Raw genomic sequence first — 23,467 nt, 5'->3', positions numbered from 1 at the left:
TGGCCTCAATAACGAAGACAATGGCAGACCCTAGGTAGATTCCAACACATAAAAACACATCAAGTGCCTGCCACAATTTCGTTATTTCCTAACTAACAACAATTAATGCCTATCTTATTCAATTTGTCTTTGATCCTTTCGCCACAGAAACACCCTCAAACTGATCAAGTGTTTCAAGGCTAGTTCAGTTATAAGTTTTCATAACTCCTGTATTTCAATACTTACGTACACCACGAAAAGCAAAAAAGTTCTTTGAACTCAAAGTACTTGTTGCTTTGGTTCACCAACTAAACCCTAGGGGGTTTGAATTTTTTTCCCAATATGGCTTAATTTTTTTGGTAAGAGTATAAAAACTTCTCTCCCATGCTTTCCTTAGTTTTAATTAATTATATAAGAAGCAATCACGACCAGTGCAATTAGCTTCTGGGGAATTTTCTGTCGTCATCAAACAATTAGGAATAATCTCTCCCATAGCATCATTCCATCAGTTACCCGAGAGATGACAACAGTTGCGTTGTCATGGAGGTACATATTTAGCATCATCATTTGACCTCTAGGTCAGATGAAGGTCAAGAGCCAATCAGATTGTAGAGGATCTTAATTTTGATTAGTTGGTTTCCAACAAATACCAAAAGTATTGTCCCAAAGGCTTGGCCATTAATCAATATTATTGTCATAAAAATAATCCATAGCCCTTTTGTAAAAACCAGCTGAGTAGGAAACTCTTTTTATCATTATTTTATTGACGTTTGACGTTAAAAAAAACCCAAATGAAATCCTTAATTGATAACTCCCTGGTGTTTTTTAAAAATCCATTTTAAGCAGAACGCTTATTTCATTGACGATAATTCTTAGACATATGGATCCAAAATTGCCTTTGCATACCAAATAGTTTCTTGTATCACCCACAAATATTGATTTCCTAATATTTTTTTTGCAAAATGTGTTTCTGATATCTTTCATCATGAGATGGGAAAATATCTCAATGTATTATTTGTACGCATTTTAAATGTCTTACAAAAAGTATCAAAGATGAGCCTGTGAATAAACAGAAGAACACTTAAAAACCTATATTGACAAGAAATCATGATTAAATTAAAAACAGAGCTGCGTTATATACCTATTTACAGCCGACAACCATTGTTTTATAGCTTAGAACTGTCCTATGTTCACAGAGGTTAATACAATACGTTTACTATAGGCAAATGAAAATTAATTCTAACTTCTGCCTGAAATATCCGATTTGCCCTCAAACTGAACGCCATTAATTCAGAAAAGCGTGCTGAAAGGCCACAAGTGTATAACAGAATCTATTAGACATTTAGCTGCAAGCATTTCAAAACTGATCCCTTCACTACATTTAACAGATGTAGCCGAGATGTGATTTTTGTTCACTCAGCCGAGCTATGGAAGCGTTAGATATATATTCTGTATATATGCATACGAATGTCCCTCCGGTTCAAGTGTGAGATCAACGTGTGTACCAAGTCTGTTATCATTCAGAGGATTTCACTGTATTAAGGCACATTATTAGCCAATCAAGTGGGAGAATGAAAAATCTCTGAGGACGACACTCAAGCACTTGAATGAAGGTTACAGGGCAATGGACAAAGCCACGGAAATGAGTCAAATTTTCGTGTCTGCAAAATAAAAATGGCCATAACTCAATCTGACAAGATTTTTTCTTTCTATTTCTTTTTCTCACATAAAACAGTGAACACAAATGGACATAACATGGAATGGTGTGACCCTTCATATGTTCTAGAGCAATCATAGATTTAACGTGCGAAACATTTTTGACAGAGAAAACGATTTAAGACAAAAATGTGTATCATTTGTTTCCCCCCTGTGTAATGCCCGAATGGATTGATTTTGGGTCATTCTAAATGTCTTATCTTTCATAAGACATTCAGAATGACCCAAAATCAATCCCTTCCCATTACACAGGGGGGAAACAAATGATACACATACTTCTTTGAAAACCTTACCAGATGACTCTACAGTGTCTTGTGAAAACTAAAACGAACTGACAAAACTGTCTAAATTGTCAGGGGAGATAACTATTTGGAATGGCACACTGATCAATACTGCCATGAAATTTTGAATATCCGTGACACAGGGGGACCATACTCCCAATTTCCTTTGATGGTCTGTCTACCAGAACCTGTGTGGAATCTTACCAGACTGACACCCAATACCCAGGCAGGGCATGGTACATCTAAATTGCAGTCACGCAAATCACCATGGATGGATTTCGAAAAGAAAAAAAATCCTCTTCAAATGTCATCTATATCCCGGTGTCTATGCCGAAATGTTTAATACCAGGTAAAGTCAACATTTCGCCAGGTTCTCGTTACATTGGATATATATTCGTTTACAAACAACTTTTTTTGCTTCAGATTGAAAAATAAAAGCAATGAAAGAAAATCCTACATACCAGTAAATAAAGTGATGAGATTTCTATTTTTGTGCTCTACATGGAATAGTGTTTTTCCAGCCAGATCTGAGCCAGTCTATGTAAAGCTGAGGAAACTAGTGCTACAAAACATTGACATCTTTCACAATCAAATTAAAAATGTCCATCATCTTTCACAATTTGATGAATGAGGTAAAATCTTATTTTCACGATCAAATAGCACTGCATTATTATATTTACAAATGTAATGCTCTGAAAGATTGCCATAACTAAAGCATGCCAGCGTCATTATGACTAATTTATATCTGTCATGAGAATGAAACATACTTCTGGAAAAGGTAATAAAAATTAGTTGTCTCTAGCAAAGGAAATTGCAATGCAATTATCAGTAATTCTTCAGGTAAATAAAACACATTTCAATCTTATTGTTCATCGCCACGTGACCTTTATCTGTTGTGAAGGCGTCATATGACCTTTAGTTCTTGTAAAGACCTCAAATCTCAAACACACAGCAGAAGCTGAAATTCAACAATAAAAGAAAAACATTTTCATACCATTTGGGAAATTAATCCAGCATAAAAATGTAAATGATGTTACCAAAATCATTTCTACCCAGAACCTACCTTGAAACAGCAGCCATGTTGGTTCTGCCAACTCCTGCTAAAGCATTGCTAATGCTCTTTGGTGCAGTTTTTGGCATTTTAGTAAGATTCCTACGCTACACCAACAATCAAAGTCCTGACTACCTAGTTCCCTAATGTTCTGTATATTGCGAGCCCTAAGGCTTCTCTTCGTACCGTATAATTAATCAGATCAGGAAATTCCAAAACACCATGAAATAGAGTGATCAGTTTCTTGTTTTTAAAGTTTAAGTTTATGAATTGAAGCCTATTTCCCAAGCTGAGCTTGTATTTAAACAAGGCTATCTACTCTACTCCTACACTTGATCAGAAATCGCTTGGATAACCAGTAATTACAGGGAAGAAAAGTTGAAGTAGTCAGAGTTTAACTGTCACAGAGCGTGGAGATTGATGGCCCGATAAATAATTCAGTGCTAGTGTAGCAGAGGAGAGATAGGAAGAGACGGCACCAGGCCATACATGGTGACAGGAACTGTGACATTTCCTCACCATGACCCTGTGATGCAGACTCACGCTAAGTGGCGGTGACAATCGCCATGAGTTAACCCCTAATGCATGCCGATTTTACAGACATAATTCCATGTGTTTCCTTTTCTGTTTTATTGATTTGGTTTCTGTTTCGTATCAGTCTGTAACTTATACAATCTCCTTGATGCATAATTACAGTATTTCCATCCACAAATTGAAGCAAAAAGCATATCTGGAATGTTAACAATTTAACCTTGGATTCCAAGGGAATAGCTTGAGATGAGATGTGAATTTGTACTATTTTTGAACCCTGGAGTGTAAACAGATTTACACATAATTGCCTATAATTGTCAAGGTGCATGATTAAGCAAAGGAATGGATCGGGAAATAGATGTAGGAACAAAAAAGAACAAACGGCCAATGAATGCAGCACTGGACACAGCAATTGACACAGCAACAGGCAGGGCAATGAATGCAGCATAGACAAAGCAGTAAACAGCAATGGAAACAGCAACAGACAAAACAATAGATGAGGCAATGAACATGGCAATGAACAGCAATGGATAAGGCAATAGGAATGGACATAGCAATGTAGAAGGCAATGAACACATCATTAAAACAGCAATGAACAAGGCAATGGACACTGTAATGGACAGAGTAATGGGGCAGTGGACACTGCAATGAACAAGGCAATGGACACTGTAATGGACAGAGTAATGGGGCAGTGGACACTGCAATGAACAAGGCAATGGACACTGTAATGGACAGAGTAATGGGGCAGTGGACACTGCAATGAACAAGGCAATGGACACTGTAATGGACAGAGTAATGGGGCAGTGGACACTGCAATGAACAAGGCAATGGACACTGTAATGGACAGAGTAATGGGGCAGTGGACACTGCAATGAACAAGGCAATGGACACTGTAATGGACAGAGCAATGGGGCAGTGGACACTGCAATGAACAAGGCAATGGACACTGTAATGGACAGAGTAATGGGGCAGTGGACACTGCAATGAACAAGGCAATGGACACTGTAATGGACAGAGTAATGGGGCAGTGGACACTGCAATGAACAAGGCAATGGACACTGTAATGGACAGAGTAATGGGGCAGTGGACACTGCAATGAACAAGGCAATGGACACTGTAATGGACAGAGCAATGGGGCAGTGGACACTGCAATGAACAAGGCAATGGACACTGTAATGGACAGAGTAATGGGGCAGTGGACACTGCAATGAACAAGGCAATGGACACTGTAATGGACAGAGTAATGGGGCAGTGGACACTGCAATGAACAAGGCAATGGACACTGTAATGGACAGAGTAATGGGGCAGTGGACACTGCAATGAACAAGGCAATGGACACTGTAATGGACAGAGCAATGGGGCAGTGGACACTGCAATGAACAAGGCAATGGACACTGTAATGGACAGAGTAATGGGGCAGTGGACACTGCAATGAACAAGGCAATGGACACTGTAATGGACAGAGTAATGGGGCAGTGGACACTGCAATGAACAAGGCAATGGACACTGTAATGGACAGAGTAATGGGGCAGTGGACACTGCAATGAACAAGGCAATGGACACTGTAATGGACAAAGCAATGGGGCAGTGGACACTGCAATGAACAAGGCAATGGACACTGTAATGGACAGAGTAATGGGGCAGTGGACACTGCAATGAACAAGGCAATGGACACTGTAATGGACAAAGCAATGGGGCAGTGGACACTGCAATGAACAAGGCAATGGACACTGTAATGGACAAAGCAATGGGGCAGTGGACACTGCAATGAACAAGGCAATGGACACTGTAATGGACAAAGCAATGGGGCAGTGGACACTGCAATGAACAAGGCAATGGACACTGTAATGGACAAAGCAATGGGGCAGTGGACACTGCAATGAACAAGGCAATGGACACTGTAATGGACAAAGCAATGGGGCAGTGGACACTGCAATGAACAAGGCAATGGACACTGTAATGGACAAAGCAATGGGGCAGTGGACACTGCAATGAACAAGGCAATGGACACTGTAATGGACAAAGCAATGGGGCAGTGGACACTGCAATGAACAAGGCAATGGACACTGTAATGGACAAAGCAATGGGGCAGTGGACACTGCAATGAACAAGGCAATGGACACTGTAATGGACAAAGCAATGGGGCAGTGGACACTGCAATGAACAAGGCAATGGACACTGTAATGGACAAAGCAATGGGGCAGTGGACACTGCAATGAACAAGGCAATGGACACTGTAATGGACAAAGCAATGGGGCAGTGGACACTGCAATGAACAAGGCAATGGACACTGTAATGGACAAAGCTATGGGGCAGTGGACCCTGCCATGAACAAGGCAATGGACACAGTCATAGTGGACCCTGCAATGGGGCAGTGGACCCTGCAATGAACAGCAATGGATAAGGCAATAGAAATGGCAAAAAACAAGGGAATGGACATAGCAATGTAGAAGGCAATGAACACATCATTAAAACAGCAATGAACAAGGCAATTGACACAGTAATAGACAAAGCAATGGGACAGTGGACACTGTAATGAACAAGGCAATGGACACAGTAATAGACAAAGCAATGGGGCAGTGGACACTGTAATGAACAAGGCAATGGACACAGTAATGGACAAAGCAATGGGACAGTGGACACTGTAATGAACAAGGCAATGGAGACTGTAATGGACAAAGCTATGGGGCAGTGGACCCTGCCATCAACAAGGCAATGGACACAGTAATGGACAGAGAAATGGGGCAGTGGACACTGCAATGAAAAAGGCAATGGACACTGTAATGGACAGCGCAATGGGACAGTGGACACTGTAACGAACAAAGCAATGGACACTGTAATGGACAAAGCTATGGGGCAGTGGACCCTGCCATCAACAAGGCAATGGACACAGTAATGGACAGAGCAATGGGGCAGTGGACACTGCAATGAAAAAGGCAATGGACACTGTAATGGACAGAGTAATGGGGCAGTGGACCCTGCCATGAACAAGGCAATGGACACAGTAATGGTGGACCCTGCAATGGGGCAGTGGACCCTGCAATGAACAGCAATGGATAAGGCAATAGAAATGGCAAAAAACAAGGGAATGGACATTGCAATGGATACAGCAATGGACAAGGCAATAGACAATGGATATAGCAATGAACAAGGCAATAGACAATGGATACAGCAATGAACAAGGCAATAGACAATGGATACAGCAATGAACAAGGCAATAGACAATGGATACAGCAATGAACAAGGCAATAGACAATGGATACAGCAATGAACAAGGCAATAGACAATGGATACAGCAATGAACAAGGCAATAGACAATGGATACAGCAATGAACAAGGCAATAGACGATGAAAAGTACACAGCAATGAATGCAGCAAAGGACAATTATTTTGCATTTTTACATTTGTCCCTTAATACAACCTGAGCATTAATTAAAAGGATAGCATCATAAAGGTTTCAAGTTATACAGATTGCCATGTAAAAAGATTAATTAAATTATCTTTGGAGAACAACTGATAGTGATTGAACAGTTGAACACGCACATGACAGTACCATTCCTTATCAACGGAAATCAACATTGTCATTATTCAAAACCAGGAAATTGATCACAAGATTTTGTGATAATTATCAATATGCAATAACATTTTCCCCCCTTATTTAACGTGACAAGTAAAGCTTTGGGACATTGTTGTTCTAATGACTGACGTAGAGTGTGGGCTTAGGGATGGCATAAATGTTTGTTGACTGCTTGCATTGCAGACTGTTTAATGAAGTTCTACGTAATTTGTTTGATCTGCGAGACAGCGATATATAACCAAATATATGTGTACACAACCGTTTGAAGTGGATTACATTTTTTATAACAGAGAATGAATACTGACGACTCTTGGCGAGCCAAACAGGGAAGTCCTGCCAACAAAAACAACATGACATTTGTACGGCTTATATACATATTAGTTTAAGCTGGGTAGGTCCTGCGTGAGGTGTATTTCATTTAGAGTCTTGATCCCACAACTGCCTATATCACAATAGCATCTGTATCCGACCCTAATACAGACCATACAAGCCTAACCAACTCCAGCTCCATGTCTGTAAAACCTCATCATTTCTCCTGGTATGATGAACTCCTGGAGCCACATGTCCAATTTCTAGGATTTACCATTTTTTAAGATATTGCAAGATAAGAACCATCCCAACCAATTCCTTCCTTATCAAGAAGTTTATTTTTTAAGATATTGCAAGATAGGAACCATCAAAACCAATTCCTTCCTTACTAAGAAGTTTATTTTTTAAGATATCGCAAGATAGGAACCATCAAACCAATTCCTTCATTACCAAGTAGTTTATTCCAGTTAAGGACAAACTAAGATCAACAACTATTTCCTTCTTTGCCAAGTAGTTTATTCCAGTTAAGGACCAACTAAGATCCACAACTATTTCCTTCTTTGCCAAGTAGAAGCCTCGATATCAAATGGAATTGTAACATAAGAACCACCAGCTGTTCCTTCCTTGTCTAGAGAATATCCTACAGATAAAAACAGTGCAAGTTAAGAAATTCAAAAAAAATATTTTTTCGAAGAATGATTATAAAAGTCTCCTCATTAAAAGAGAAAATTTAAAATATCTCACAATATTTCTGATTTTTTTCCCTGATTATTTTTAGCCATTGCAAGTTAAAAATAACCAACTACCGGTATTTTTTCTAACCAAGCCGTTAATTCCCTCCAGGTCATAATAATACAAGAAAGGAATTTCAAAAACTACAGTCTTTCTAAGCAGTTAAAACATTCACTAGAATAATTTTCTACTATGTTTTTTCCTTGCCAAGGAATTTAACTCCAGTTTAAGAAATTACAAAAGGTATACTTTGGAAGTCCCTAAGAAAGTCTTCTTTCTTTTCAGGATTTGTAACCATGAAGGAGCATGTGTTGAACTATTCTCCAATCCTTGACTCTATAACCAGTGAAATATGTCTAACTTCTTCCTTGTCTTCTCCAATCCTTGACTCTTTAACCAGTGAAATATGTCTGAGTTCTTCCTTATCTTCTCCAATCCTTGACTCATTATCCAGTGAAATATGTCTGAGTTCTTCCTTGTCTTCTCCAATCCTTGACTCATTAACCAGTGAAATATGTCTGAGTTCTTCCTTGTCTTCTCCAATCCTTGACTCTTTAACCAGTGAAATATGTCTGAGTTCTTCCTTGTCTTCTCCAATCCTTGACTCTTTAACCAGTGAAATATGTCTGAGTTCTTCCTTGTCTTCTCCAATCCTTGACTCTTTAACCAGTGAAATATGTCTGAGTTCTTCCTTGTCTTCTCCAATCCTTGACTCTTTAACCAGTGAAATATGTCTGAGTTCTTCCTTGTCTTCTCCAATCCTTGACTCTATAACCAGTGAAATATGTCTGAGTTCTTCCTTGTCTTCTCCAATCCTTGACTCTTTAACCAGTGAAATATGTCTGAGTTCTTCCTTGTCTTCTCCAATCCTTGACTCTTTAACCAGTGAAATATGTCTGAGTTCTTCCTTGTCTTCTCCAATCCTTGACTCTTTAACCAGTGAAATATGTCTGAGTTCTTCCTTGTCTTCTCCAATCCTTGACTCTTTAACCAGTGAAATATGTCTGAGTTCTTCCTTGTCTTCTCCAATCCTTGACTCTTTAACCAGTGAAATATGTCTGAGTTCTTCCTTGTCTTCTCCAATCCTTGACTCTTTAACCAGTGAAATATGTCTGAGTTCTTCCTTGTCTTCTCCAATCCTTGACTCTTTAACCAGTGAAATATGTCTGAGTTCTTCCTTGTCTTCTCCAATCCTTGACTCTTTAACCAGTGAAATATGTCTGAGTTCTTCCTTGTCTTCTCCAATCCTTGACTCTTTAACCAGTGAAATATGTCTGAGTTCTTCCTTGTCTTCTCCAATCCTTGACTCTTTAACCAGTGAAATATGTCTGAGTTCTTCCTTGTCTTCTCCAATCCTTGACTCTTTAACCAGTGAAATATGTCTGAGTTCTTCCTTGTCTTCTCCAATCCTTGACTCTTTAACCAGTGAAATATGTCTGAGTTCTTCCTTGTCTTCTCCAATCCTTGACTCTTTAACCAGTGAAATATGTCTGAGTTCTTCCTTGTCTTCTCCAATCCTTGACTCTTTAACCAGTGAAATATGTCTGAGTTCTTCCTTGTCTTCTCCAATCCTTGACTCTTTAACCAGTGAAATATGTCTGAGTTCTTCCTTGTCTTCTCCAATCCTTGACTCTTTAACCAGTGAAATATGTCTGAGTTCTTCCTTGTCTTCTCCAATCCTTGACTCTTTAACCAGTGAAATATGTCTGAGTTCTTCCTTGTCTTCTCCAATCCTTGACTCTTTAACCAGTGAAATATGTCTGAGTTCTTCCTTGTCTTCTCCAATCCTTGACTCTTTAACCAGTGAAATATGTCTGAGTTCTTCCTTGTCTTCTCCAATCCTTGACTCTTTAACCAGTGAAATATGTCTGAGTTCTTCCTTGTCTTCTCCAATCCTTGACTCTTTAACCAGTGAAATATGTCTGAGTTCTTCCTTGTCTTCTCCAATCCTTGACTCTTTAACCAGTGAAATATGTCTGAGTTCTTCCTTGTCTTCTCCAATCCTTGACTCTTTAACCAGTGAAATATGTCTGAGTTCTTCCTTGTCTTCTCCAATCCTTGACTCTTTAACCAGTGAAATATGTCTGAGTTCTTCCTTGTCTTCTCCAATCCTTGACTCTTTAACCAGTGAAATATGTCTGAGTTCTTCCTTGTCTTCTCCAATCCTTGACTCTTTAACCAGTGAAATATGTCTGAGTTCTTCCTTGTCTTCTCCAATCCTTGACTCTTTAACCAGTGAAATATGTCTGAGTTCTTCCTTGTCTTCTCCAATCCTTGACTCTTTAACCAGTGAAATATGTCTGAGTTCTTCCTTGTCTTCTCCAATCCTTGACTCTTTAACCAGTGAAATATGTCTGAGTTCTTCCTTGTCTTCTCCAATCCTTGACTCTATAACCAGTGAAATATGTCTGAGTTCTTCCTTGTCTTCTCCAATCCTTGACTCTTTAACCAGTGAAATATGTCTGAGTTCTTCCTTGTCTTCTCCAATCCTTGACTCTATAACCAGTGAAATATGTCTGAGTTCTTCCTTGTCTTCTCCAATCCTTGACTCATTAACCAGTGAAATATGTCTGAGTTCTTCCTTGTCTTCTCCAATCCTTGACTCTATAACCAGTGAAATATGTCTGAGTTCTTCCTTGTCATTATTATTAAGATAGAAAACCCTATTTTTTGTCATTTAAGCCAGTTTTTCAATCCCTTTTGACTGCAGAAACATTTTTATATACTTACTGAACATTACCAAGCCATTGTTCACCAAAACCGTAGTAAAATAAACAATTTAGAGAGACATACCAGTATAATGAAATTGTTGAGAAGAAAAGAAAAGGGATATTGAAATCAGTTTGTCGTATTAGTGAAGTGGACTTTATTGTATTCAAATGTAACAACACAAAAGCCTTTATTAAAATGACATGTATTATTTCATCAATCTTACAAAAAGCTACATTTTGCAACATGTAGTCCATTTCACGTCATACAATAAAGAAGAAAAAAAATATGTCCCGACAGAAATCTGATCACACAGGAGTCTAAAGGTAATGTAAGCTCATTATGTTATATTGGAAAATGGAAAAATTATTGCTGAAGAAAATTAAATTTCTTTGGGCGAGATGTACTTTAAGTTAAGATTTTGCACAGTAATCAGCGAGAATACAATTCCAGTGCAACCAGGAAATAAAAATAAAAAGCTTAAGTATGTAGAACGATAAGATCAATCAGAATTTACAACGATTTACCATAATTTCAATCAATAGCAAACATACATATCATCACAGTCACAGAACTTACACACCGCTAACATCGTCTCTATCGGTAGAGCGTTTAATCTCCACTGCAATCGCAGTGTGATCACCTCCATAGTGTCGTCTATATTAGCACCATACATTCTCTCTCGACAAACCTGAGCCTATCGGAGTGGTGCCGTTCCTCCCGGAGGCAGTGGCCACTCAGATTAGCTAGGCATCATGTAAGCAGTCGTACCATCATTTACACCTTGGCAGCTTTTATTGTTTTCCCGTTTATGGCCGCTTAGTTTATGACAATATATTGCCGAAGCGATAATTTTTTTAGCTAATCACAAGAACTTCATAAGGAATGGAATTTTTCTGGTAAACATCTGTAAATAACATCATCTGAATGACAATTTAGCATAAACCAATGGCATAACATCAATACAGTCTCAACACAAAGGCATGGTCTTGTATCATAGGAAAGACATTTTTCCTAAGCCTACAGAACTTATGTAACATAAATACTGTCTCAACACAAAGACTTAACATGGTCTCGTATCATAAGAAAGACTTTTTTCCTTAGCCTATATAGGGCTTACAGATATATAAATACTGTTCATCACAGAAAATTTGTTTACCATATAGAAGATATTTTACTTTGTCTACAATACCAGTAACATAACATAAATAGTATGAAAACAACAAGAGGCCCATGGGCCTTAACGGTCACCTGATATATTTATAGTGAGAGTTGATTTTTGTTTTTAACATGAACAGAAATATTATTCACCATGACAAAAAACAATAAAACCACCTTATTCATTATCTAGCATGCAGATTTAAGACTGAAAAGTATTTGAAACTAGCACCTCTGATTCTAAACAAGGAAAATGAAGAAATTTTGTTTTAGCACACAGACTCCATTGGGCCCCACCCTACAGCCCTTGGGGGTAGGGATGGCTCAAAATTTACAAAGTATCAAACTGTTAACTTAAAGTTGTAATATTCAAAGTATTATTTGCCATTATAAACCATAACAACAACTTTTGCCCCCCCTCCTTCCCCAGGGGGAAACGCGAGACCCCAGGGTCATGAAATTCACAATTTTGGTAAAGCACCTTAAGACCCTTCCATCTATGAAGAGTATTTGATTCTACCATATCTGGGTCTTGAGAAGATGGACGACGACGGACAAAAGGTGATCGCAATAAGTCACTTGAGACTTTGTCTCAGGTGACCTAAAAAAACACAAGGAAAGGAACCTCCGATAAAATATCCAGGTCATTTATAGTAATCATTAATTATCTGTGTATCCTTCAACCTCTCAAGGAATCACAGAGTTTTTGCATCAAATAAACATACTATTGCATCGATTTTTTTCTATTGATCAATGTATTTCGTCTTCACAACTGTTATGGGTGCCCTGGGAGACAGCGCCAAAACGAAAGGAAAGTCGGAGAGAGAAAAAAGATAGACATACCAAGTGTGGCAAAGAGGCAGCAGTTCAATTTGGGTCTCTCCAATAGCCCCTGATGAGCAGAGGATACAGAAGGAGAAAATCCCAGAATGGGCAAGGAGCTACCATTTGTCATCTTTTATGTACATGCAGTGGGATACAGCTTCTTTTCCCAAACTTGTGTGAACTGTTTTGATGTGCTCACGAAAATCAAACAACCTTACAGGCAGGGGCACCCAGGAGTGGTTTAAAGGAAAGCACTAGCTCTTCTATAGAAAACATAGACAGAAGTAAAAAAGATCTAAGAGGAACAACAGCCAGTTCACAGACAGTACACTAACAATCTGATGTCGAGAGTTGAACTCGTACCGAGCCGAACATCAAGTTTCTAGTGCAGTATAAAATGCTGCAGACTCGTAATTAAGTTAAAGTAAATAATCCATTCAAATGAGATTTAAGTTTACAATCCATTCAAATGAGATTTAAGTTAACAATCATTCAAATGAGATTTAAGTTTACAATCCATTCAAATGAAATTTAAGTTTATAATCATTCAAATTAAATTTAAGTTTACAATCATTCAAATAAGATTTAAGTTTACAATCATTCAAATGAGATTTAAGTTTACAATCATTCAAATGAGATTTAAGTTTACAATCATTCAAATAAGATTTAAGTTAACAATCCATTCAAATGAAATTTAAGTTTATAATCATTCAAATTAGATTTAAGTTTACAATCATTCAAATTAGATTTAAGTTTACAATCATTCAAATAAGATTTAAGTTTACATTCCATTCAAATGAGATTTAAGTTAACAATCATTCAAATGAGATTTAAGTTAACAATCATTCAAATGAGATTAAGTTTACAATCATCCAAATGAGATTTAAGTATACAATCATTCAAATGAGATTTGAGTTTACAATCCATTCAAATAACAGAACAATTCAATCCATTCAAATGATGGAAACAATGAAAAACATGTTCCCTGATTGAATTGATTTTGAAGCTGAATATGATAGATATCTGCTTCGATTCACAGACACTCTGCCCTAATACAGAGATACAAATCTACTAAAATTACAATCAGTCATTGACTATAGCTCTTATTATCAACTGTTAATTTTCTATATTTAAACTAATTGAAAATGGACTAATAGAATACCATCAGGGTGAGTATTTTTGGTTGTCTAACCCTCGGCAGAGCCTCGGGTTAGACAACTAAAAAATATCACCCCTCGGGTAGGAGATTTCTCTGTCACACCCTCAAGGTAGGGGATGATTATTTTTTTCCCATTCTATTATTTCATTCACGACTTCACCGACAGTAGTCTATCATGTTTGCAAACAAAAACACATATGGGGTATGCATATCGTCATTCACTTTTGATGACGTCACATTTACCGATGACACATTTTAATAACCTCATAATTGAACACATGCTAATCGGCACGAGGCTATCTCCCCCTAGGGGGTGACAAGCTGGTCTTTCCCGGCTAAAACGGGACACACACCTGTGAAGGGTGGGAGAAAAGCTGATCTTTCCCGGCTAAAACGGGACACACACCTGTAAAGGGTGGGAGAAAAGCTGATCTTTCCCGGCTAAAACGGGAGACACACCTGGGAAGGGTGGGAGAAAAGCTGATCTTTCCCGGCTAAAACGGGAGACACACCTGTGAAGGGTGGGAGAAAAACATGTCAAAGACCTACTAAATCATAAGTATTCGTTAACAGAAACTTTTTCTGTCAACTATCAATTTTCTTTAGTAGAGACAGCTAATATTAAAACATTTTTAACAAATTGGTAACCATGGAAATCAAAGAGACAATCAATGTTAACATCTTAGCATGTATCTCCCCCTCCCCCCCAATCTTATCTAGATCACTGGAGATCAGGAACCCAAAATGCAATTGACATGTAGCAATATTGATTCTCAGAAGGAAATAAGTCAATTAGATCTGGAATAATTCAATAAACCGTAACAAAATGTCATTTTCCCTATATAACTGTAGCAAACTTTGTGCCTTTATTGTAGCACTACTTAGGTTCAAAGGGATAGGACATATATACATAATTTCTATATCTCTCTATACCTTGGCTCTGGTGACCTGAAAATAGATTCTGAATCAAATCACGCCCTAATTTTCCTAGTAAGCTTATGGCAGCCACACAACATATGGATCTGCATATATAATGCCTTGAAATTAATTTGCAATTGGATTTATGTTTAATATATTTTTTTATTATCTAGTTCATGACGCTGCAGGCATCAACATTGGAAGTAGCATATATATCTAATTAGGTCAAGTGACTCCACACAAATCATTTCTCTCCAATTCAATGGGTTTTTATTACTCTACATGAGAAAAAGGATTTTTTTCTTAAGAAATTCGCAAAAAAAACTTATTGATACAGAAAGTGGATTCATCCGCTGAACATTATAAAAAGTATGATCGCCTGCAGTCATCCTATTAATTGACTTCTGAACAGTGTTTACCTATGTCAAACATGCAATGTGCAGAATTGCATGTAGCTTGAGATAGGCAAATGGATTATAAACATGCATGCTGCAGAAAAACAGTTTTCTACTGTGGTAAATATCAAACTCGTGTTGTATCTGTTGTTAGAGTTGGTGTTTGTGTTGGTGGTGTTGGTGGTTGTGTTTGTGTTAATGGTGTTTGTGTTGGTGGTGTTAGTGGTGGTTGTGTTAGTGGGTGTGGTGGTGGTGGTGGTGGTGGTGGGGGTGGGGGTGTTTAAGGTGTTTGTGTTGGTGGTGGTGGTGGTGGTTGTGTTGGTGGTGGTGGTGGTGGTGGTGTTAGTGGTGGTTGTGTTAGTGGGTGTGGTGGTGGTGGTGGTGGTGGTGTTTAAGGTGTTTGTGTTGTTGGTGGTGGTGGTGGTGGTGGTGTTGGTGGTGGTGGTGTTGGTGGGTGTGGTGGTGGTGGTGGTGGTGGTGTTAGTGGTGGTGGTGGTGATAGTAGTGGGGGTGGTGGTGATGGTAGTGTTGGTGGTGGTGATGGGGGTGGTGGTGGTGGTGGTGGTGGTGTTAGTGGTGGTTGTGTTAGTGAGTGTTGTGGTGGTGATGGTGGTGGTGGTGGTGGTGGTGTTTGTGTTAATGGTGTTTGTGTTGGTGGTGTTAGTGGTGGTTGTGTTAGTGAGTGTTGTGGTGGTGGTGGTGGTGGTGGTGTTTAAGGTGTTTGTGTTGTTGGTGGTGGTGGTGGTGGTTGTGTTAGTGAGGGGTGTTGTGGTGGTGGTGGTGGTGGTGTTTAAGGTGTTTGTGTTGTTGGTGGTGGTGGTGGTGGTTGTGTTGGTGGTGGTGGTGGTTGTGTTTGTGTTGATGGTGGTTGTGTTGGTGGTGGTGGTGGTGGTTGTGTTAGTGAGGGGTGTTGTGGTGGTGGTGGTGGTGGTGTTTAAGGTGTTTGTGTTGGTGTTGGTGGGGTAAGTGGTGGTTGTGTTAGTGAGTATTTTGGTGGTGGTGGTGGTGGTGGTGGTTGTGTTAGTGGTGGTGGTGGTGATAGTAGTGTTGGTGGTGGCGATGGTAGTGTTGGTGGTGGTGATGGTGGTGTTGGTGGTGGTGGTGGTGGTGATGGTGGTGGTGGTGGTGGTGGTGTTTAAGGTGTTTGTGTTGGTGGTGGTGGTGGTGGTGGTTGTGTTAGTGGTGGTGGTGGTGATAGTAGTGTTGGTGGTGGTGATGGTAGTGTTGGTGGTGGTGATGGTGGTGGTGGTGGTGGTGGTGGTGGTGGTGATTTAAACACATTTCACCCCAGTGACCTTGAAAGTCAAACAGGGCATTAAGTTCAATCCCAGAATGCAACTTGCCAAATACAACCACCCTATGCCTTTTGTTAATTGAGAAGATGACTATTAAAGATTTAGACACAAATGACAAGATTTGACCTTAAAAGTATGTCAAGGTCATTCACATGGAATCTTGACAGCCCTTCATCTGAGCATGCTACTAGACACATATCACCATCCTTTGCATTTTTGGTTATTTAGAAGACATTTAAAGATTTTGACATATTTGACCCCTGTGACCATAATTATTGTTGAAGGTTATTTATTTGAAAAACTTGGTAGCCTTTCAAGCCAGCATGTTTCTGGCCAAATATCATCACCCTGGACCTTTTGGTTACAACAAGAAGTTGTTTAAAGGTTTTTTTAAGGCAATTGCATGACCTCTGTGACTTTGAAAATGAGTGAAGGTCATTCATTTGAACAAACTTGGTAGCCCTTAATGTCAGCATGCTAGTGGCCAAATATCATCACCCTGGGAAATTTGGTTATTCTTCAGAAGTTATTTAAAATGTTAAACATATTTGACCCCTGTGACCTTGAATATGGGTGAAAGTCATTCATTTGAACAAATTTGGTAGCCCTTCATCCCAGTTTGCTTATGGTTAAATATCGTCACCCTGGGCCTTTTGGTTATTAAGATTTAGTTGTTTAAAGTAAAATATTGACGCTAGACGATGGACTGACTATGGACGCCGAAATTACTGGTGAAGGGCAAACATTTCAGTGGTCAAAAAAAATCAAATATACAGTATTTCCCTAGAAAGGACTACCAAATATGAAGAGCATTTACACTACAGCCAAACACCATCTTGATATTGTAAAAGACAATTTTAACCTGAAGACACTGCTGCAGCAACCCTGTATATAATGGTATTACAGTCCTGGGTACATCTAATCTAGCCATTAAACTTAGTGCCAAGGTCTAGACCAAGGCATAAACCCAGCAAGGCAGTTCTTCTGTTCTATTTAATGCTGGCAACATTAAATTAAAGTAAATATAAATGTCAAATTCAAACGTAAATTGAATCAAGTTCCATCATTAGCAAAGTCAAGCTACTTTTCTTGACTGAAAGTTTTTTTAGGCCACAAGATTTTGGCACCACCTCAACTCTCTCTCTCAGAATTGTGAACGGTATTTACTAATGTTTATCACATGGCCTCGAATGATTATAGGGTCATGTGACAAAATATCCTAGTAGATGGCTGGCAATTTGTTATCAGCTGTCTCAGCTGTGAGGATGGGGGCCCTGACATTGTATAGCAATCACACTTGAAAAAGGTGACGAGATTGTGGCAAAAGCTTTCAGATTTCGAAAAGTTTGGTCCTGAAAATTTAATATCAATTTGACAGTTCTTGGAATCAACTTATTCTCTAAGCTCAAAATGAGGACTTTACTGCTCAAGAGTTTCAGAAAAAGATATTGATTTCAATCCAAACCTAAATTAAAGTTTAATAATAATATCAAACTAGAGAAACTGTGAACAAAGATATACCCTCACTAGCACTAACAAGGTTCCTGGAACAGTAAGGTAAATTTTAAAGGGCCATAACTCTCGGCAAAATCAAGAAATCACTAATTCCTTTCTTCAGTTCATGCTAACATACAGACCATGTAGTTTATCTGTGCCAAGTTGGCAAAACAATCCAACAGATGGTTAAGGATGAGCTGCACTTACTAGGTCTCTGGAGCAGAAATTTGAAGTTTCCAGGGCCATAACTTCAGTAAATATAGTCCTATCGCAAATTCCTTTCTACATGCACATTTAAATAGGATGTACTTTCACTGCGTCAAGTTGCAAAAAAAATCCAATAAAGTATTAAGGAGGGGTAGCACTTACAAGGTTCTTGAGCACAAATAGGTAAGTGATGGAGGGTCGACACCGAGGATTCCGTAATAATTGTGTTGGTTTACCAATACCTTATTTCTTTCTAAAAAAGGTTCTCGAGCAGAAAGTTTCAAGGGCCATAACTCCAAGAAAAATTGTTGAATCTCAAAAAAATTCCTTTCTTAATGCACATTTACATATAATGTACTTTTACTGTAGTTACATCACAACGCTTAGGAGGAGTTGTACTTACAAGGGAAGGATCACAGATGGATGGAAACGGTAATTCATTAACATATCCCCAAAACTTTATTCGGGTGGGACAAATTGTAATTAACTGTCTGATAAACAAAAATATTCAAATATAAGTTCCTGAAAGAAAAAGAAAAAAAAAAATTTACATTTTGTTCCATTACTAAATTAAATGAAGGGTGCAACAATCATTTTTCATCATAAATGTTTTCCAAATAGCTAAACCTTTTCCTATCAACATTTATCAAATTTCACTTCATTTAAGAAAAAGATCTGAAAACATGAAATTGTATAAATGCTTTCAACAGACCAACATCAATCCATCCAGATACAGAATTAGCCATCAGAAGTAATAATATTTGTACAAAATCTGTAACCTATCAACAAATTTCTCTAATTAACGAGCTGAAGAGACACCACATAATCAATCTGCGACAGCAAGCGCCAGCAGACCACAGACATGAAACATTACCGGCAGTTCAGAGATAACCCGCGAAATCACGCTAACATTTAAAGGAGATCAATTGTTGAAGCATGGTTGATGTGAAATTAGAAGATATATGTACATGTGTAATGAGTGTTAAAAAAACCTGCTGAATCACATAACTGGTTGAACTCATTTACGATCAATTACATAAGCTGACTGTATCATACGTGACAGAACTAAATATTATGAAATGTGAATATATATTTATGCTAATCGACAGGTTTGGTTATTAATATAATTTGAAATTGCGTCGACTTCTTCTTGGGCACAATCAAGGACTGACATCTTGTATAATATAATGGCAATTCAAAACAACTGTTTTACCAGTAGGAATATTTTAAATCCCTTATTTAACTCATTCACCTCTGAAGACACATTTGAACCTTTCCAATTCAAAAGTTGGAATAGTTCATTATGAAATTTCAGGGGTGAAAGAGTTAATGTTATAATCTGTTAATAAACACTGTCTCGTAAAACTGTGAACCTAACACAATTTCCTGTGTTCCTGCCCACCTGGCACTACTCTAATCAAACATTAACATTTCACCTGAGGCGGTTTTCTTATCTGAACATCGGTCAATACAGGAGGACTTGAACATCAATCAGTGCAGATTAATTATTCATCTTTCAATCACCAATCTTTGGTATAGCTTAGTAAGACTCCTCATCCCTGACCTCATATTGGCAAGGTGTCAAGTTTTGCTCTGCTAGACTAGGCATGTTTTGCTGCTGAAAACATACAGTGCTGCAAAAGTTACCTCCCTTACGATTTATGGAAGAGTTACTTCCCTTTCATCATGCAGTATCACAACTCATTGATGCAATTTCCAATACCTTAACAATTTAAGTACTGTACGTACTGATATTGAGAGGAAAGTATTTAGCTGATTATAAATTGCAGAACATTAACAAATAAGCAAATTTCTTAAGTTAAGGATTTTGATTGGCAACCTGCCTGTTCATAGTGTTTAATTAGTACTTTTCTTAGAGAAAGATAGGGTAAAACACTTAACTACTGGAAGAGAGAGTATTTTACAAAAAGACATCAGACACGCACTGATGCTATTTAGTGTGTATAGTTACAATATATGGGACACGTATTGAAGGAAGCAGCTTATTATGATAAATAGTTGGTACTGAAGAAATTCTACATGCAGTATTTAATAGATGGTTACGTTATACAACACATATGTATTAAAGGAGGATCTTTTAATTCATCTTTTCTCCACTTCTTTTCCAACAATGTATATATATATTGGACAAGATAATGTATAACATTCGTTTCTCAATTGTCCAATTATTGCGGACAAAACCATGACTGACTTTTGTACAAAGAAACAATTATCATAATTCCATGTAAAATATAAAATATCAATCACCCTTTGGTACGAAAGATTTAATATCCAAAATCGTACATGAAACATTCATAACAGCTCTCTAGGGAGCTCCCTGAATTGAATGCCTAGTGAGGAGAGAACTAAAAAAAATACTGAAAATAATACGATCAAACACTTCTAAAATATTCATGAGAAAGAGGTTGTCAAGTCCATACGGAGGTCACTAAGTACGACTAATTCAGTGTTATGTGGCCTGTAAATAGTATCAGACACACGTCTAAGATCTTTCATCCATGAACTCAACAACAGCTGTATAAACTAATCATGTTAAACGATTATTGATTAAATAATACGATATTTCTAAATATCAATTTTTTCGAACATTAAATCTGATGGTGATGTCTATATATCAAAGGTCTGGGGTGAATTTAATTTTTCAAATATTTTACCATCAAACTTTAGAAATACCTTTTTTGAGCTATCGCATTTACTTTGAATTTGAACATCTTTTGTTAATCAGCAGTTATCTGATTTATATTGAACCCCACGCACACCGTATCTATTCCAGGTTAATTCCTGGCCTTATTATTTGTATCATGCTGTAAAATAATTTAAAATTTCCTAAGACCAGCATTTCTAATGATTTGTACTTCCATCAATTATTTAAACTTGAAATTTTCAACGCTGAAAACAACTGTACACATAAACTTAATAGTTAAATGTCATAGATTTTTCACTTGAATGTTTTTTGGCCAGTCGAGTCACCTGGTTAAAAAGCGGAAGTCTCATTCATACAAAAGTACATTTAAACAACAATACTTTGTGATTAGCCACTCAGCTTTGCGATTTGACCATTTTATCAATATACTAATGACAAATTTGACTTACTTGATAGTCTTGCGGGTGACGATTGGCGACTCCACCTCGCCCTGACTATTATGACCTTTGACCTCCCAAGACCTTTTATTGAGCTGTCGGACATCATCATCTTGCCCAGAAACAGGTCGATACTTCTGGGCGACGACATCTACCTTGCTATCGTCATCGTCATCATCATCGTCCTTGCGCCCGAAGCACCAGCTGCACATCATGGCTGACACCAAAAGGACGACCAGGACGCCCAGCGAGCTCACTATGACTAGCATGATCTGGCCCATGGTGGCAGACGTCATAGCTACAACACAAAATTAACTATTTATATTCATTGTATCATATTTAAATCAAATTTTCCATATGAATTCTTATATAAGGCAACGATTGATATTTAAGAATATTCAGACAGTAAAAAAAATGTGCGCAGGAAATATACAGTTATTTGCTGTACCTAACATTCTGGCTATATCACTGCAAGTGCGCCAGAAGGGCTTTCAGGGCATTGCATATAGTGTGGCCCAATATCACCACAATGCTGTGGCGATATCACCGCCCATGTGCCAGACCATTCTGGCGGTATTCTAGCGATATCGCCAGAAACCGATTTTGCATCCAAAATCTTAACAAGCAGCAATATTGCGGTGATATCGCAGCAATAGTGTGCCATAGACTTAATCATTTTGTAAGGCCGTATTCAAGGTAACTTATCTGATCACATCTATAAAGTTTATATACTGCAGGATCATCCCAATAAAATGGATATTAGCAGATGTTAAGTATGGTTATAAACACATTTTAAATGACAGACATTGTGTGCCCAACAAACTGTTATAACCATAAAACACAACTCTTTTAACTATTTCTCTAATTCAGCATGATATAATATTCCCTTTATATTTTATAATCACAAATAAACAACAAATTGCTCCATTTATATCAGGCTGAACCATATCAGGCTTGTTCATCAATGAATAGATTTAACGAGGGATTCATGGCACCTAATTATCACCATAAAACGGGAATTACGGGATATCATATGATAGATAACGAGGGGAATCACATACATAATTGTCTCGTCTGATATGTCAATTACATCTCTAACAGTTACAGAACAGAAAATTATTGACCAGTAATGAAAGGAGTATGGATTTTATGAAACCAGATTTCTTCCGCAATATTGTCAAATGTAACATAAAGTATTGGATATAATAAATATGTGATGTGTTGGATGTTTTAGGAATCTGTGTCAGGAATAAAGCGAGGGATCAAGTATAAAGGGAAGCAACTCCCACGGTAGTTTAGGACACAGTTTGGATATGTAGCATTACAAAGTATTGTTAGGAGTCTAGTTGATGTGTATTACTATTCTTTCCCTAAGTGTTTCTGTCAATAGTAACACTATCAAATATACTACTGCACCATATAGTCTTAAGCAGAGTCCATACAGATGGCCTAACAAACCACAATTAATGGTCAGGTCAATTGTAATAAATGCCTTATTTTGATGCACAACAATCGTTTTCATTATGAAGTTGACAATACAGTGCAAAGATTTCTCATATCTTCAGGTTTTGTAAATAATTTAAAAACAATTTTCTCAGCTTTTTAACTTTTCACTTTGTGTGTTGCAATATAATCTTTTTACAGCAATTAACAAGAGGCCCATGCATGGGCCTTAACAGTCACCTGATATATTTATACAGAGAGTTAATTTTGTTTTTAAATGAACAGAAATATTATTCAAAGTGATAAAACACAATAAAACCACCTTATTCAATATATAGCATACAGATTTTAGTATTTGAAACTAGCACCTCTGCTTCTAAACAAGGAAAATGAAGAAATTTTAGCACACTGACTCCTTTGGGCCCCAACCTACAGCCCTTGGGGGAAGGGCTGGCTCAAAATTTTCAAAGTTTCAAACTGTCAACTCAGGGTTATAATTCCAATCAAGTTATAAATTAACATGTGATATTCAAAGTATCATTTGCCATTATAAACCATAATAAATTTTGCCCCCGCCCCCCCC

At 37.8% G+C, this 23,467-nt stretch overlaps 1 protein-coding gene across 2 annotated transcripts in view; it reads right to left on the bottom strand.

Moving 5' to 3' along the window:
• The window catches only part of LOC110451585 (synaptotagmin-7-like), a 276,219-nt gene that overhangs the window by 186,443 nt on the left and 66,309 nt on the right, over positions 1-23,467 (bottom strand). For both annotated transcript variants that reach the window (XM_021499694.1, XM_021499695.1), the window contains exon 2: positions 21,454-21,739. In XM_021499694.1, the coding sequence (XP_021355369.1) occupies positions 21,454-21,739 (286 nt within the window). The remainder of the gene's footprint in view (positions 1-21,453; positions 21,740-23,467) is intronic.

Source organism: Mizuhopecten yessoensis, unplaced genomic scaffold, assembly GCF_002113885.1.
Source record: "Mizuhopecten yessoensis strain PY_sf001 unplaced genomic scaffold, ASM211388v2 scaffold6135_1, whole genome shotgun sequence".
NCBI classification, from domain to species: Eukaryota; Metazoa; Mollusca; class Bivalvia; order Pectinida; family Pectinidae; genus Mizuhopecten; species Mizuhopecten yessoensis.
This window is presented reverse-complemented; position numbering and strand designations above follow the sequence as displayed.